Here is an 18,263-nt window from a genome sequence, read left to right as displayed (position 1 = left end):
GGCGGCTGAAGGCATGAGTTCGTGAAGACGATAAACGTATGTGTAGTCTTTTTAATCCGGTTATTAAAATTGGCAGGGTAACCGGTGAATTTACAAATATTAAAAGCCAAAGAATAAAAAAATTATAAAAATGTGGCAAAAGCATTTGACATTGCGTTTAAGTACACGCTACTTTATTAGCAACAGAAATATAATAATTTATCTGAAAATTTTCGTCGACTTAGAGACGACATAGAATTAACTGTAGCAGTGAAAACAAAAAGAATATTGAGAAAAGCAGTAGATTATATAATTTTTTCATGTTAAAATAATTTGTATTTTAATTTTATTTCGGTTTTTATTTATTTTTTGTTTTATTTTATTCCGATGTATTTATAAAATATAGTACTTTATCTTGTATCCTTTGCCCCCGTTATGCGTCGGTGTCGATCGGTTTGCCGCTGCTTAGGGGATATTGGCTATCGTGAGCGTTATTATTTCATGATTTTATTTTTAAGTTCAATACGTTGTAAAATGAAATTTAGAAAATTTTCAAAATTAATTTTCTTAATTATGGCTGAATTGGAAATTTCATGTATTTTTTTAAGGCTTATTAAAGATTAAAAAGAGAGTTTTATAGCGAATCAAGTCGTTGTTTTGATAATGAATGCTTTATTCATCGTAGTATTAATTATATTTATTTTGAATTATATATTGTTAATTTTTTTTTAAATTTTATTGATTTGGCTGGGCCATAAAAAAAATAATCATTAAGTTTACAAATTTTGGCTATTAACATGTATATAGAATGTAACAATTAAAAGGCAAAGTCAGTAATTTCAGACCTCTAAAAAGTCAATAAAGGTTTTATTTCTCTTAAAATGTTAATGTATTATTTTTATTCAAAAAATATCATCTTAGGCTAATGAGTGCTATGATGCGCTACGCGGATGAAAAAATCATATGAATTATACAGTTGCACACACGACGGAGAACAAAACCAATCATCAAACCTTATTCGATATATGAATTACTTTTTTCCTATTACAATTTCATCGTTCTATACCTTAACCGTATAACAGAGCTCACAATGCTATCATGAAAAATTATCGGCTAATTTATTTTATTATTTATATACCTATTTTAAATTTACAATAATTCAGTTTCTCTTTGTATTCACGCGACCAACGTCTCGTTTCGCGGCTCGATTTTTATTCTGAATCCGTCGGACCTCTTCAAGATGATGTCGACTTGCAGTTTGTAATCTTCCTCCTTCAGATCGGAGGTCACTTTGTAATTTCTCAGCACCGTCGACAGCAAGATTTTCAGCTTCAACATCGCGTACTTTCGACCCACGCAGGATCTATCGGAAAATTGGTAACAGAATTTAATAATGAACTATAAAAAAACTTTCGACAAATTTAATTTGTAACGCCAGCTTACCGCGGTCCAGCACTGAATGGAATGTAAGCGTAATAATGTCTATCTTGCGTTCTATCGGGTAAGAAATTGTCGGGATCGAACTTCAAGGGATTCGGGTAATGCTCGGGTAAACGGTGAGTTTTCCATTGGGGAATCACCACGGTTGAACCGGCGGGCACGATGTAATCTCCAGACGCTAAAAATTAATTACATTTATTGAAGCGAAATACTTTTATTTACAAAATCATTGTATTATCGAGCTTACCCAAGTGCACATCCTCGTTAATTTTTCTGGCGATCGCTGGCACTGGTGGAAACAGTCGGAGAGTTTCCAAAATCACTCTCTCGAGATATTTCATTTCCAAGGTGTCCTGGAACGTGCATGGTCGATCCGAACCCTTGAATATCTCGTTCAATTCATCCATGACTCGAGCCTGAACGTCTTGATGGGCGCCCAAAACGCAAAGGACGAAGCTTGATCCTGCAGCAGTTGTATCGTGGCCCTATTTTTTAAATTAAAATCAATAAATCAATATTAAAAAATAAAGCATCCTGAAATTGAATTAATCAATTAAACAATGAATTATTAAGCAACCTCAAACATAATGGTGTCGACTTCTTCTTTTATTTCTTCATCGGTCATCTGAGCGCCATTTTTTCTCAATTCCAGCATCAGATCCAAAAATGCCAGCCTTCTTTTTTCTCCTGCAAGCAAAAAAAAAAAAAAAAAAATTAACCTCGATGCAGTTATAATTCTACAACATCACTGCAAAAAAAAATCAATACCAATGTCATTCTCATCGATCTCGTCCAAATCGTCCCTCACGTACTTCATCTTCGAGAAGCTGTCGTTGGTACTCTCCTCCCTCTGATCCCTCATGTCCTTCACGATCTCCTGCATGGTCTTGGAGTCCTCCTTGGTTTCCGTGACTTCGGCCTTGCGCTTCTTGATGACGCGCTTGGTCAGGCCATGAATCGTGTCCAAGTATTGTTTCTGTTTCTTGGCAAAGGCCGTGAATTGGAACATCGAGTCAAGACGTAACAGGAAGTTGTATTGGCGCTGATGAATAATGTTGCACATTCTATGTAAAACAGAGAGAGAGAGAGAATCGCTCACGTAAATAAATTTGTAATATTATTAAACCCGCGACACGAGTTGTATTTAATAATGACGCGAGTATGTACGGGGCGAAAAAATTTGAATTATGATTAAGCAACAAGTGATCATGACGCAACGAGTCACTCACTATCCCGATTGTATTGTAGAAAATTCGATTCTTTTTTCGCGCGAGACGCGATTGCACAATCGTCGATTTCAATTATGCGAACGGCGTGTATTGTTCATTTCAATTTCAAAGTGACCCACTCATCGTCGTCAATGAAACTGTCATTGATTTTCGATCGAACCGTATACCTTGTCGATGTAATAATTCGAAAGAGTTTTTTGAACGATTAATTTTTCCAAAATTCATTGTACTCACTTCATCACAGCCACGGCGTAGTCGAAGCTGCTCTTTTCCTTTTGCGTGCCTCTCACGCCCATCGCGGTTTCCAGCAGAATGTCGACCGTGACGCTCGACATGTAATCGTGGCAATCGAACTCCTTGCCGACCTCGTTCCTCAATCGATTCACCAGGTCGATGCTGTTCTCGAAGAACAGAGGCACGAACGACTTCAGCACGTTCAGATGAAAAGTCGGAGCGATGATTTTACGATGACTGCGCCACTTCTCGCCCGTGCTGATGAGCAATCCCTCGCCCAGCCACGGTGCGAAGTATCTGTAATAGTTTTTTTTTTTTACTCGTTTAGAAATCATTTCGAGACAGTGATATATTTTTTGTATCGATTGTTTTTATACCTATATTCGGGGGATTTATCAATGTGAACCGTACTGCTGAGAATGATTTCGATGTCTCTTGGATCAACGAGAAAAACGACTAGTTTAGGGCCCAGAAATGCTCTCGCGACATTTCCGTAGATGTCGTACTTTTCGATTTCAGTGAGTACATCCTTTGGCTTGACACCAACGGCCATCAATGCGTTTCCAAAGAAGGGAACCGTTTTCGGACCTTATTTAAAAAATAATTTTCACCGTTGCAAATCTGATAGATACATTTGTATCGTAATCGCTTACCTGGAAGTTTGTTGCCGAGTCTCACGATTCGCAAATTTTCCATGTAATAATGTATAGCCGTCAAAGCTCCGACGACAATTAGAAGTGGCCAGAATAGCGACGAAGGGAAGTATGACGATGTGATCGGCACCGCGTCCATTTTGAGATTTTTTCTATCCAATTAATTTCTAAATAAATAAAATTTACTGCAAGCACTGATTTTATAAAAACTACCAACGATCTCGATCGACACTAGGCTGGGCACTGTTTAAAAAAAGGAAAACAATAAACTTCGATTCAAAATGTTACAACACTTCCCATTGCAGTTTAAAGACTGCTCAGATGACCGACGGAGTAGGGAGTTTTATAGCGAAATCGAATTTTCACGAAAAATTCCGTAAGTCGAGCACATTTACACAATGACCTTACTGCGTCTTCGTGTGCATTAACTAAGACGCTTTGCATCGCAAATATACTTTGGTCATTTTCGTGCTCGCGTAATTTTGGTGTAGATGAAAATCCAACTGCTCTAGTTTCGATACGCGTTAATTTCTGTCCTTTTCCATGCGCGTAATTTTTCATTGATCCACGTCGATTTTGAATGAAAATAATCGAAAATGTTGGCTAACTCGGTACAATCACATTTTTTTTTTACATTTAAAAACCCCTCGACATTACTGCAAGGTTCAATGCTTGCCTGAATTATTACCTCGATATGAATACATTAATTCGTCCGTACGTCTAAATTTGCACATTCGCTATCGTAGAGCTTAACGATTACTAGGATAATCATCTCGATCGAATTAAAAAAAAGTACGGGGTGGAACGAGAGCTAATATCATTTCTCCCGCTGTCGGTACAATATAAAAACGTAACGGTGCGTGGGACGCACGCGGCACGTCCGCCGGATGTGACGCGCGTATCGGCGTGCAAACCCCTTCTGGCACACATACAAACGCATAGTAGATATCTATAAAAATCGCCGGAAATCGGGTGAACCCCCCGTTTCGCGAAGGGGTGAGAGACACGACTACACCTGAACGCGGCTCCAGCTCTATAGGTGCGTTATCGATTATATGTATACCTGCTTTGAAGGGGGTTGAGTATGGTATCGCGTACGTAATGCGTGTACTCACCTGTGCTGCTCGCTTATACGTACACTTTTGCAAGGAATTTGGTTGCGTTTTGAAATTACCTCGTTGAAATGAAATGGTTTACGGTTCTCGGAAATTCATTGGGGGGGCCCAGCGCTCGTGTGAGTAATTACGTTCGATTTTTGATCAGTAAATTACTTGTTTTCCTTTTTTTTTTTTATAGCCTTTAATTATATAGACCGTATATATTTATTGCATCATCGAATAAAAAGTTGAGCGTTTTCGTTATTTATCATAGGAAATTTTTTGTTTGCACGTGTCCCCGTTCGAATTACTCACGTCGCTTAATAATCAAAGTGTAGAAACTAATTAAATATTCAATACAAACTTTTGAATTTGAATCGAAAACAAATGTTGCGACGTATTCGTTTCAATTTAAATAGTTCAAACGCATTCTTTTCGTGTGTTTTTTTTTATTGTAAAATAAGGCTTAGACGGGGAAAATAATTGGTCATGAATTATCGATAATTTTATTTATTAAGAATTTTCGTTTAAAAAATATCGAACACTATGAGAGTATAAAATATTGAAATATAAAAAATTTATATTCTAAGGCACTATGATACAGATTTTGTTCTCGATAATATTAACATTATGATTAGAAAGCGTTTATCTTTTGATAAGTTTAATTATAAAAGATAATGAAGATCGTTGCTCGTAATTGATGTTCTCTTCGCGAAGAAAACATTTCACATTTTAAGTATAAACTTCAACGAAATCGAAGCAATTTTTCAAGCAACTTTTTTTCATAACAGAGCTAAATTATATACATTTTTCTCATTCGTCTTTGGAGCTCGTTTATTCTGATGAAATGTGTTTGTACCTTGATAAAAAAAAAACTTCTAACGATATGTACAGAATTTTACGCAACGTCGAGAAATACAATGATTGCTTTGATACAAAACAATTTCCGACGTGACGCTGAACATTATGTAATATACATTATCACCATAATATAAAAATTGTATTCATAATTTAAATCGCATCGATCCTAAGTAAGGCAAATTTCGAAAGGCATTTCGTATGTTTCGTAGGGACAAAATATAGACTTTTATCACCTGGAATAGTACAAACAATGGAAGTACAGTTACCTTTTTAACTTTTAATTTGTTTTTTAAAAATACATAAAGTATAAAAATATCTAAACACCTCAAACTCTCTCTTCGTATGTACACGTAAATATGTAATTTTTTTATTAACTTAATAATAAATTCTCTAGAGTCATGGTGAAAAAAGTAAGTACAGTAGAGAACGTGTAAGATTTTTTTGAGATTTTTCCTCCGTATACTCGCTCGAGTAATCAAGAATCATTACGGAAGTTATCATTATTTTCCTTTTGATTTCCAAAAGCTCGATAATTTTCGCTCGTGCTTCGGCTCGAACAAATATTTGCTCGCTTCTGCTTCATGGAAGTTTTAATATTACAACAATATTGCGCGTATAAAGTCATAAAAAATATTTCGCTAAGGAGTCACATTGTTTCAAAAAAAAAATAACTCGACGTACATCGTACATAGTTTCTATACAAAAAAACGTAATCGTCTCTCATTCCGCAACGATCAACATCTCGTTACACGCGTATACAGCATCCACTCATCGGAATATATACAGTAAAAAAAAAAGGGCAGCATTTCCGTACAGACGCACTTGCACAATCACTCGTGAAACTCTCTTTCTCTCGGGTACTCTCCGCAAGTAGTTGCATTGGGATTCCGCTGCGCGTTTCAACCCTCTCCTTTTGCTCGCTGACACTTGTTATGGTAGCCGTGCTGCATGCGAGTTTTTAGACAACAAAGGTCGCTGGTGCGAAGAGAGAACTCGGTGTGTAACGGTCGTTCGCCGCACGTATATGATCGTCGGTCTCACTCGAGTAGTAGAAAAAAAAAACAACGACCGATTCGTCGATACGCACACACTGCAACACATGAAAAAGAGAGAAAAAAAAGATTAGTGAGATCGCTTGGTTGTGATATACGAATTAATGTACGGGAGTACAGAGAGAGAGAGAGAGATAAAGTGTGGGAAAATAATGCGAATGTGATATAATTTTTACGGAATTTTTTTGCCCTACACCCCCTCGTCGCACCCCCGCGCTTGACTTGCTGTGCTTGCGCACGAACGCAAACACACCCGAGAACAGATGTGCGCGCTACTGTTTGTTAACGACTTTCGGAATATAATTATATTTAAATTTTGCTCTGATATATCGAGCCACTGTGTGTCGTGCGCGCCAGGTATATCGCACGTAGCTAGTATAATTCGACATTCGCGCGACTTTCCACGGCCCCCGTATTACCGATCGACAAAAAAAAAATATCTTTCTTCATCGAATAATATATGTCTCCTCCTTGCGCTAGAGGCCCCCCCGAATGACAAATGCATTCGGAAATGTCTCTCGTCCGTGCGCGCGTATTAGGGCTATTTACGAGCTAATAGTGTCACTGTTGCTGCCGCTGCTCCACGCTTCATCAATTCGGCGCGTTTCGGAGCGTAAACTTTTTTTCTCTCTCTTCTCTTCTTTCTTTCTCCGCTCTCTAACGGCACGATGCATGAGCATCGGCGCGACGACGACGACTACGAACGATCGAAAATATCGAAGGCACAGACAAACGATTTTTGATTTACAGCTCGCGTAACGCGTCGCAGCTACACATACTCGGCGCGTGCAAAAAGTCTCTATTATTGTACCCGGCGCAAAGAGAGAGAGAGAGATAACGTCCGCAACGAAAGTCTTTTCATCGCATGCCTCAACCGTACCTTCTCATATATTTATCTTGGTATATACGAAATTCACCCCGAAGCGAGGAGAGCGAGAGAGAGAGAGAGAGAGAAAAAGAGCCCTCCTGGTCCCAAAAGAATGAGTGCCTACGCCATAACCGTTTGCGCGCAAATAAGACCCAAGTGTGCGTGTATGTGTGTTTGAGTTTGAGTTGAGGGTTGGTTGTTGTGCTTCGCCTCCCCTCGGGCGCGATGAGCGTAACGCGCACGGCTCCTGCGTTATTTCTTTGTTATTGTATATATACGAAACGCGCGCGGATACGCGTCTACTAGTCGACTACCTGAAGAAATCTTCGAGTCGATCCTTCGTTGCTGCTATACTGCCTGCCACGACGACGACGACGACGATGCCAATAATAGTATTATTATTTTATACGCCGATGCACGTGCGCGCGCAGTTACGCGTGGGAAAATCTCGCGGGGCCGCCTTTCTGATATGATAGTGTAGTGTGAAAAATCCCTCCCAAGGGGTAAAAATCTACTATAATATCTTATTTCTGTGCCGCCGCCGCTGCTGTTGTTGTGACGCAATATAGCAGCAGAGAGGCGTAGTAGTAGTAGTAGACACTCGAGTGGAATATATACGTGTCTCGGATGAGAAATTCGAGAGGATAGCTCTCGTAAGTTTTGAGACGTAGTACAGTGGCAATCGTTTTTCCGGGACGAGGCGGAACCTATACGTCATTCATAGAGGATCTTTGGTACTCGAGATATTACGTAAATAAAATTAAAAATACGATCAAACTCGATCGAACGAATAATTAATCGACGTCGATGGTACCACGAATGACCTATATATTGAATCGCAATGTTCAGTTTGAAGAACCAAATTTTTATAGAACTTTACAATGCAAGTAGTTACAAGTACATTCGTGTGTCACACTGCAATAATACAGTCAGAACCTTGTATATAAAATACATCGCGAGCTAAATTAGCTCTCGCGCACAATTGCCATAAGTGGAGGTCACTCTCTTTTAAAGCCGCGCGCGCGGATAGCAATTTTACGTCGACGAGAGGACGCGACAGATACATTTAATAAATTTGACTTCCCCGGCCGCGCAGAAGAAGCGGCTGCTCTCTCTCCCCTTCTCTCGCGTCACTTAGGGCTCGTTTAATATTTTTTCGAGTCGGCCTCTTTAACCGCTTTAACTTTGAACTTTTGCGTTTTCCTTTGCGCGCGCGCGCGGCAGTAGGTCCCCGATCGCACGCCCAGTTGCCGCTGATTATACGCGAGGCTTTCCAGTTTTTTCATCGAAAAAAATCAAGCAACGCGATGTATAAAAAAGCTAGCGCACGATGTTTTTAACGAGATAGCAACCAAGTTCCATGTATTATTATAAGCAGTTCGTGCGTATGTATGACTTTCTTCTCGCGCTTCTTTCTTGTTTGCGTGCACATTTTTGATTCTCGCTAAATGGCCACTGTTGTCGTGTGTGCGTGCGTGCGTATACCGTCAAATGAGAATGAGTGTTATATTAAATTTGCTTCAAGTAATTCCGAGACGGCTCTCGTGCCCGTGCGCGCGCGCTCGGTTAGTCAGTACTTAAGACTCTAGCAACTTGACGCACCAACAGCACTTTAATTTTTTTTTTTTTTTTTTTTTTTTTTAAATGCTCATCGCGCTAATATTTTATAATTGTCGTATTTTGTAAACGAAAAAAATTCTTTGGTCGTGCGATTTTATTATCAAATCCAAGTCACCTTGCGAATTTACTTCGGTGCCTATGGCTTTGATGTCGATCCTCTGACTGCGTTCATTGTGCTTTTATTTTGTTACCGATATCTATATCGTACGCGAGTGTCAAGGTTTAGAAAAATAAAAAAAAATAAAAAACATTTCGTAGCTGACAATTTGCCGTGCACCACAACGCGAGTGATTACAAGAGTATATACACGGTACACGTACATAGGGAAAAAGGACAGGAACGAGGAAGAGAAGCTAAAAGCGAAGAAGAAGAAGAGCCGAAAGAGAGAGAGAGACATGCGGGTGCCGCCGCCGAGCCAGCATGTATATATTAATGCACGCGCCGCGCTTACGTACACATATAAGTGTATATAATATTTTGCATGCCTAGCGCGTGCTCGGGAGGGAACACGAGGGTTATCGAGGCTTGTAAAGAGAGACATTTTCCTGTCTCGTCCCGGCCGCCCGCGCGCACACGCGTTTTTTTTTAACGAGAAGCACGTGGACCTTGAAAAAAAAAAATGAAATAAAATAAAAAGAAACGTTTTTTAACAAAAACACTTACGCGCGTAATTCAGCATTTAAATGTCTTTAACCACGCGACGTACACCACGGGGCTGTTCATTTTTTTCTTGTTACGCTCAACTCGAGCGTAATCGAAATGATTCGAGATATCTCTAATCTTTGGTAGAGAAAAAAAACGAGATATTGAATTTCGTAGAAATCATTTGTTTCTCAACGATAAGATAATTATTGTTATTCGTGTAAATAATTAATATCGTTAAACAAGTGTTTTGTACACTATTTAAAATACGCACATATCTCATTCTACGCTTGATTGAAATTTTTTCCCGAAAAATGCATCTCTCTCTCTCTCTCTCTATCGCTACTACTCGACTCTGCTAAAAATATCCTGCATTATATATACAAACGCGCGTGATGCGAAGAAGAATATATAAGGGAGTACATAGACACCGACGGCCATATGTTCGCGTCCCGAAAAATGCACGAAGATCGCGAAATATATCGTGGCCTCTCTCTACCCCAAGCGAATCTTCTCACGACTCTGCTTGGTCTCTTTTGTGAACTGCAGCTCGAAACTGCCGAGGCATGCATTCGACTACGCGCGCATCCCCTATATATACATACTACACACAATACCCTACACGCTGCACACGTGCTTTCGGGTTCTCTCCGTCTCTCTCTCTCTCTAAGCCGGTGAGGTTCTGGGAGGCGCGACCTTGGCCAGAAAAAGAGAGCCTACGATAAATAGATAGAGAGAGAGAGAGAGAAGGAGCAGCAGCAGAACATATGGCATCGAGTCAGGAGACACATCGACGAGCGACGACGACGGCGACGGCGGCATATTATGACCCCGCGCGAGCTGCCTCTTTCGCTCGTCCACGCACAGACTTTAAACTTCTTTTTCTTCGCCATATGCCGCGCGGTGCGCTCTCCTGCTGTTGCTGCGCTCTATATGTGTGTGTGTGTGTGTGTATATAATGTAAGCTATAGGAGTTTATACCGCTGCGTGCAAGCACGGTATACAGTGCCACCGACACATACACGATGATTCCGACTCCGTTCCGTTTCTGCAGGCGGCGCGCGCGCGAATTTCGATGCACACGAGCCCGCTCGGTCGTGTATAATAATACGGATTCGGCGCGCAGAGCTCCAAGACGTTTTACGTATATTATGGGGATTACTCGGGGTTACTTTTGAAACTCGTGCCTACCTAACTACCCTTCGACCAAATTCGCGCGCGAATTTTCGTTACGTTTCGATCGCCCGCCGCAATGTATTGTGGCCCCCCGGATGTTCTCCGCGCACTGAAGGGTGAGTGTCGGCGTTGCACTCTTTGACTGTATAGTGCAGAAAAGCCAGAGAGGGAAAGGACTCGTTTTTTGAGCTAGTCTCAACGAGAGAATGATTCGATGCTTTTTTTTTTTTTTTTTTTTTTAATTTTTTTATTTATATACGTCGAGCGAGCGTACTGTACGATGCACGAGGGCAATTTTGAATAGGCGAGAGCGGTCAGGATGTGCGACTGCCGAGAGCTGATAGTACCTACTACTACCTTCCGGAATGTTGTGTAAAATATCGCCTAGTACTAGCCACTACGAAAACAATTGAGCTCCGGCCCGAGCTCCGACTTCCTGTGTTCGCTCTGGGGGCAACAATGACGGACGCGGCGGCGGCGGCGGCTCTCGCGAAAGATCGTCGCGCGGAGCAGCAGCGCACAAAACTGCACAAATGCGCTCCAGAGAGCGAGAGAGACCCCATTCATGTAAATTTTTCGTTTTCATCGGGAACGAGTGCAAGTATACGTAATGTAACAACGTCTCGCTCTCTTTTTTAATATAAAAAAAATAAAAATAAAAATAAAAATAAAGTGTATAGCAGTGCCGTGCCGTACTGCCAGTAGCTGCCTCTAAAAAGGGCCCTTTAAGTGCACGTTTCGCTTCGCGTATGTGTATGTGTGTGTGCGTGTGCGAGTGCGCGTACCCGGTTTTTCATTGAAAGGCGCGCGCGCTCGTGTACGTGTACTGTATACCGTGTACCGTACCCGCGGGATGAAAGGACGACGAGCACAGCTCCAAAGCTTCCGGTAACACATGGCGCGAATCTCCCGCTGGACCGTTTCCGCCTCGCGCACACGATTCTCTCTCTCTCTCTGTAGGTAGTAGCTCGTGCACAGGTAGAGAGAGGCAGCCTTATACATACACAGCTACCTATATAGACGTACGCGTACATCGCGGGCCTTTTAAGCGCTTTTAAGTCCACGAAATAAAAAAAACTCGATGTAGGTTGCCAGCCAGAAACGCACATTTTATATGCGTGTGTGTGTGTGTGTGTGTGTGTGTGTGTGTGTACATAAGAGGTATACCCATGAATTGGAGCATTGTTTTCGAGAAACCAAATTATTATTGCTGGTGCGAAGTTCTTTTTTTCGAAGCGTTTGATTCTTTGTTCGTGTACACTATCGGAACGAGTTATTCGGGAATTTTCATTTCGCTTCCAAAATGAAAGTAATGAAAAAAAGAAGCAAACTTGCATACGACATTTTTTTCTGTCAAAAAATAAAGCGACAAAAAAAGTGTTTACCAATAGATCGTGCCAGCTCGCAAGCGCCACATGTCAGAGAAGTCAGTTTCACCCTCCCGCGTCGCGACAAAAAAATCTCACACTTATCGTCTCGCACTTCAGTCATCAGCGGCCTAGTATCATCGTCATCCTACCAGAACGGAAAGATCCTGCGCGTCTCACGAACGCAGAGAGATTATCGTATATACACGAGCATTAAGGAAGCGTTCGTAGTATATATATATATGAGATGCCACGTGTCGCGGGGGCGATCTTAAGTGGTGGCCTGTGCACTATACAAGACTATACTACTGCTGCTGTGCATACTCGTATGTATGTGCCCACCGGAGTAATGACAATTCTATTTTCGGCGCTCGCGTCTCGATTTACATGCTCTGCATCTAGAGTACCGTATAAATGTTGCGTGTATGCTGTATGTTCACGTGTTCGTGTTTGTGAAAGTCATATAAATGTATATAAATATAAAAAGATACTTTAGAAGTGTTTTTTATTTGAATCTTTTTTTTTTTAAGAAGAAGTAGAAGAAGATATCACGCGCGCTCGACAATGGTTTCTTTCGAAGCCTACAGTGTATATAGCAGTAGTGTATTTTCACATGGAAATGTTTACCCAAAAAAAAGTATGATCCGAGAAAGAGAAAACATGTATATTATTGTTAATTTCAATGCTCCTCTTACGCGCGAACAATGAGCTTCGTTATTTTCCCAATATGACGTGTCATTATTTGTAGTACCTGCGACGCGAAAAAAATCCTTTTTGACTCATCGCGATTGTACGCATCTTCTCTTTTGTACATAAACACGATCTGCAGTAACGTAACATTTGTGTAATACACAGACGATGGTCAGCGAACATGGAATTTATTATTGTATTTGTCAAAATGAATTTTTTTCGGCTCGACTCGTTCGACAGATGCACTAATATGCGCTCGGCCTTTAATTTCTAACCGATATATATATATATATATCCATCGTCTAACAGATGTCACGTCGAGATATAAATTACTCCTTATTATATTATACCCTTTCTTCTCTGCGCGCGCAAGATGTCATTTCATTTTTTGATAATTCTTTCGAATAGAAAATTGCCGGTTACCAATAAGTTTGATATATTTATTTTTAAGATTAAAAACTAATGCAAATGAATCCAAGCGATTCCACCGATCGCCTAGATAGTCTTTTTTTTTTTGCCCAAAACCGAACGGAGAGAACGATAATCTGTATATAGCAAATTTCTGCTCGAGAATCGATCGACTAAAAGCTGTTCTGGTATTCGCTCGCCTTCCACATGTCGTCGCGCGCCGCAGCCACTCTTATCCCAAAAAACTCGCACTCACCTCAAATTCGCGAGTGTGTTACAAGCTGTATTCGAGGTCAGACGTGCGCCAGCCTGTGATGATGATGCTGCTGCTGCGGGTTCGACAGTTGGCCCAATCCTCCTCTCGTCGTACTCGTGTTGCTGCCGCCGTTGGCAGTCTGATGATGATCGACGGGCTCCCACCAGTTGACGGCGTCCATGAGCTCGCTGCCGTTGGGCACAGCCTCGAGCTCGTGCCTGTAGTAAGCCGCCGCGGGCAGACCCTCGACGTAGACCAGCTGCGCCGCGGTCTCGTGATGATGGTGCTGCTGCTGCTGTTGCTGCTGCAGTTGATGCTGCAGCAATTGTTCGTGTTGCTGATGATGATGAGCCTCGATCTTCAGCGGCACCAATCGGCCCGTTTCCGGATTCTCCACGAGGATCTCCGTGGCGCTGTAAGGCGACGTCGAGGTCGTCAGCATGATCCCGCTGTCGTCCTCGTTCGATCTCAGCTCGTCCTCCTCATCCTCCTCGTCGAGCCTCAGCTCGCGCTTGACGTGCGACGTCAGTGTCTGATGCTGCTGCTGTTGCGGCAGTAGTAGCGACGTCGAAAACGCCGGCAACAGGTTGTTGTTGTTGTTGTTGTTATTTCTATTCGGTAGCGGCTCGATGTTCTCCTCGTCGCCGACTATGAAGCTCTGCTTCGGCAGGTACACTACGGACGTGGCCGTGTCCGCCGAGGCGAGACGATTTCGGCGGAATATGACCTTTTGCTGGCCGTTGTTGTTGGATAACCTGGGACACACAAATTATATTGTACATCGTGTTTACTTTTTTTTTTTTCTTGAGATTTCGATAGCGTACCGTATTATCTTTACGATCGTCGATAAAAGCTTGTATTGTAACGAGTGAATTTAAACGTAATAATAACTGGGTCAGCTACCAACTATGTCACATATTGTACGTGCGTTGTTATACACTCGTTTATAGAGACTTGACTCTCCGAGTATAAGTATGCAAATATATCTCGAAACTAGTCCCCGAGTAGAATAGGAAGAAGAAAACTCGTCTCGAGTCAAGTTTCAGCGAGAAAAAAGCACACGCATTGTGTTGCCATCCCTTAATTTCGTATCGAGTATAATACGTATCTAAAAGACCTACCTGTTTTGTATCGGGGCGTCCAGCTTGAATCGTTTCACGTCCCTCCTGGCGTCGAGCTCGTCCTCGTCCTCCATCAAGCTCCCGTAGGCATCGGGCCCGGCGCCGTCGTCCAGCCCCGAATTATCCTCCAGCTCACCCAAGCCATGTTGCCGTTGCTGCTGCTGCTGCTGCTGCGACTCGTCCAGACCGAGTAGCTGCTCGGCCGAGCCGTTGTGCTGTCCGCCGCCGCCGTTCTGGGAGTAGACGCTGCCGCAGGGCGAGGGTATCATGATCTGCTGGGCGCTCTGCTCGATCGACATGAGCTGCTGCTGCTGCTGATTGGGATCGAGGCCGTCGGCCTCGGCGAGGAGCTTCTGCAGGCCCCGTATGTACTCGACGGCCATGCGCAGCGTCTCGACCTTGGACAGCTTCTTGCCCCGGTCGCCGTAGGTCTGGGACAGCTGCGAGGGTATGTGCTGGCGCAGCGTGGCGAAGCCGTTGTTTACCTGAGCCAAGCAGCGCGAAAAAATCAGTACGTGCAATATTTCGTGCTCGTTACGTAAGCTAAATTAAAACGTCGCGTTATCGAGAATTAAATTCCATTTTTGGATAATCAAAGCCTCGCGGCAGTCGCGCTACTTCCGCAATAGTAGGAAATACAACGCGATATATCTTTTCGGAGCACAAAGGTGAGATAGTAGGGCGCTGCTCGCGGGACGCGATAGTTGGAAAAAAAAAAGATGAAAGTGTTATCGATCGCACGCACACATACATACGTACAACAAAGATACACGAGTCAAAATATAATACAATGCGGAGCACACAGTCAGTTAGCGAACGTGACTAGACACGTTCTCGCCTATTATTGTAATGAACGGCCGAGGGGTTCCCCGGATTTTTGGTTTCCCGAATAAAATCAATAGCACCCCCGTGTGTATTGCTCGATATTCGGGCCTTTGTTTCAGGAAGCCAATGCTTATATTAAAAAAATAATAAAAAAAAAAAAAAAAAAAAAAAACAACTACCGATCCATCCTCGTGGGCGCTTCACCCTTCTCTGTGTACACCGTCTCTCTCTCTCTCACCTGCTTGACGCGATTCCTCTCGCGCGCGTTCCTCTTGGCAACGGCGATCGGCGGCGGCTGGCCGTTCTTGCCGTGCTTCTTGAGCCTGGCCGGGTCGTAGGGCGGCAGCGGCTCGTCGACGTCGGCGATTTTCCGCTTGCCGTTAATGTTGTTGTTGTTGTTGTTGTTGTTGTTGTTGCTCTTTTCGCTGCTCTTCCGCTGCGACTGAATGACGCTCACGTTGCCGCCACCTTTGGGCGAACTATTATTGCTGGCCGGCTGCGTCGTCCCGGTGGTCGTCACGACGACGCGATTGTTATTGCCGATGATGTTGTGCTCGTTGTCCTGCAACGTGCGCAGCAGCATCAACTGTTCGCCATTGCCGTTATTGTTATTGTTGCCGAACACCACCGGTACGCCCATCGCCGTTGACATGCTGATAATCATCGGATCGGTTTGCTCGAGCTTTTATATATTATTGCACACCCTTTGGGCTTTTTCTTTTGAAATACCACAACTTTATTAAACACACGGATATACACACAGGCACAGGCACGCACAGAAGCACTTTTGGCTCTCGTTAATAATTACTTATCTCTTCTTTTTTTCTCTCGAGGCACTTAACTTACAACTTTTTTTTTCATATACATACATGTGATTCACCACTCTCTCGCGCGAGCGCGCGCAAGGAAGTTTCATTAAACGAGCTGTACGAGGCACTTTTGTTTGTTTTCGCAAGTAGCCAGAGACGACCCAAGATCTTGTACACGGTGATGATTTTGATTGGTAGGATTATATCTCCAACGAGACGACGACGACTCACACATTTATTAATGACTCAATTTCGCCCGGCGTTTGCTCGCATGCGTGCAAACTACATATAATTCGAAGAAATTATATAAATAATCACCGAACAGCACCATTGGACGTCGAGCGAGCACTGGTACATAGGGGTTGTAACGCACAAAAGTAACACACGGAGGACTGCAAGACACTTTCGGAGCACGTTTTTTTTTTTGAATAATTATCATCGGCGAGTCTTCGTCGGTATATACACACGATTTCGTAGCAGTGGCACGTATAACACACACACACAGAAACTCTGCACCAGTAAAACTTGTTTATCTTTGTTTCACTCGCTGTAGCAGTAGTAGTAGCAGTGGTAGTATTACAGCAGACCGTGATCGAATCGATCGACGACGACGACGACCAACTGCGCGCGTGCTGCCCTGCATGCCGGCGCTGCGTCGAATGCGGAGCAGCCCCGCTCTCTCCGCGTAATAGGCCCCGGCTCACGAGTCACGCTGCTTTTTCTCTCTATCTCTCTCTTACTCATACGAATATATATATATATACACGCGTTGGTTTCGCGCCGCCCTATAGCGCGCGCGCGCCTGTCTCTCTTTCTCTCTCTGCGCCGCCGAGCGCCGGACGGTTTGAATTTCAGGCGCGCGCGCGCGCGCGCAAAAGCAAAAGCGAGTATAGCGAGTGAGTTTCGGGGCGGTGGCGGCGGCGGCGGGGAGCGTCGGTCGCGTGCGTTTTTTTCAAATACGATATATCTATATATACATTGAGCGGGGCTGCTGTGCAGCAGGCCAGGCTCTGGGCCCTATAATACAACACATGTGTGTGCGTGCGTGCGTGCGTGTGTTTCACCCCGCGCCAACTTCATTAATTCTCCGGTGCGGCAAGCACGAAATCGGTATGTGTGTACACGCAGCTTCCTGGTATCCTCGCGCTATCTCCGCGTATCTCGCTGCGACCCGATCGATATGCTACAAATATTTTTACGTAATCATCGCGTATAATTCGGGGGTATGGAAAAATGGTTTATTCGATATCGCGCGTATTTTACAACGGCGAGCGATCGCGCGTGGAAATGGTTACGGCTGAGTTAGTACGAGAATCGAGGGACCCAACTCTGGTCGTCTCTCGCAAAGGGGAGAGAAGCGGCCAGGTGGGTATACAAAGTCACGCTGCTGCTGCTGCCGCGCACGACGACGACGATGGTAGAAGATAGGGTGGGGTGTAAGAGCCACGCGCCGCTTACGCATAATAATAATAAAATACAAGCTCCTTCGCATAAAGCATAGCGAAGCTGCTCTTTATATATATATATATACACGATATATTGTAACAACGTGGATGTACGTGTATAAGTATAGGTGGAATTTGCCGCATTACCGTGCGTGCGTGACGCGCGCGTCTTGTGCGTGCTCGGGCTGTATGTATGCGATGTAGGAAGGGTCGCGCGTACTTGCGACCAGTTTTTCCTTTGTGCGTCGGAGATAAAAAAAGAAGAAAGAAAGAGAGAAAGAGAGAAAAAAGGAATACTGTGGCGAGCGCGAGCGACGTGGATGGCACACACGTATATGGATTTTGAAAAATAGCAGAGATATAGTATATAATTGCTTTTTCCGAGCGTTCGTGACGATTCCGTTTTTTCTTTGTCGAAACGGCAATTAAATTTATTTACTTATTAAATGATTTTCTCGACTTGCCGTATCGAGTGCCTTATATATAATACT

The 18,263-nt window shown here is 43.2% G+C and overlaps 2 protein-coding genes across 2 annotated transcripts; both read right to left on the bottom strand.

Moving 5' to 3' along the window:
- Window positions 1–628: 628 nt before the first annotated feature.
- Window positions 629–3,674, bottom strand: LOC106654847 (cytochrome P450 4g15-like). The gene is made up of 8 exons (XM_014374923.2): window positions 3,536–3,674; window positions 3,260–3,470; window positions 2,883–3,179; window positions 2,188–2,483; window positions 1,997–2,106; window positions 1,667–1,904; window positions 1,423–1,597; window positions 629–1,342 (listed from the first exon to the last, which is right to left on the bottom strand). The coding sequence occupies exons 1-8, from the start codon at window positions 3,672–3,674 to the stop codon at window positions 1,156–1,158; spliced, it is 1,653 nt and encodes a 550-aa protein (XP_014230409.1). The 3' UTR covers window positions 629–1,155.
- A 1,517-nt stretch (window positions 3,675–5,191) lies between these two features.
- LOC106654559 (CAR1 transcription factor-like) lies at window positions 5,192–16,971 on the bottom strand. Its single transcript, XM_014374483.2, has 4 exons — window positions 15,757–16,971; window positions 14,694–15,178; window positions 13,573–14,327; window positions 5,192–6,583 (listed from the first exon to the last, which is right to left on the bottom strand). Exons 1-3 carry the CDS (start codon window positions 16,180–16,182, stop codon window positions 13,610–13,612), a joined length of 1,629 nt encoding a protein of 542 aa, XP_014229969.1. The 5' UTR covers window positions 16,183–16,971; the 3' UTR covers window positions 5,192–6,583; window positions 13,573–13,609.
- Between the last annotated feature and the right edge of the window lie 1,292 nt (window positions 16,972–18,263).

This window comes from Trichogramma pretiosum, unplaced genomic scaffold (assembly GCF_000599845.2).
Source record: "Trichogramma pretiosum strain Unisexual culture from Peru unplaced genomic scaffold, Tpre_2.0 scaffold23, whole genome shotgun sequence".
In the NCBI taxonomy this organism is placed as follows: domain Eukaryota; kingdom Metazoa; phylum Arthropoda; class Insecta; order Hymenoptera; family Trichogrammatidae; genus Trichogramma; species Trichogramma pretiosum.
This window is presented reverse-complemented; position numbering and strand designations above follow the sequence as displayed.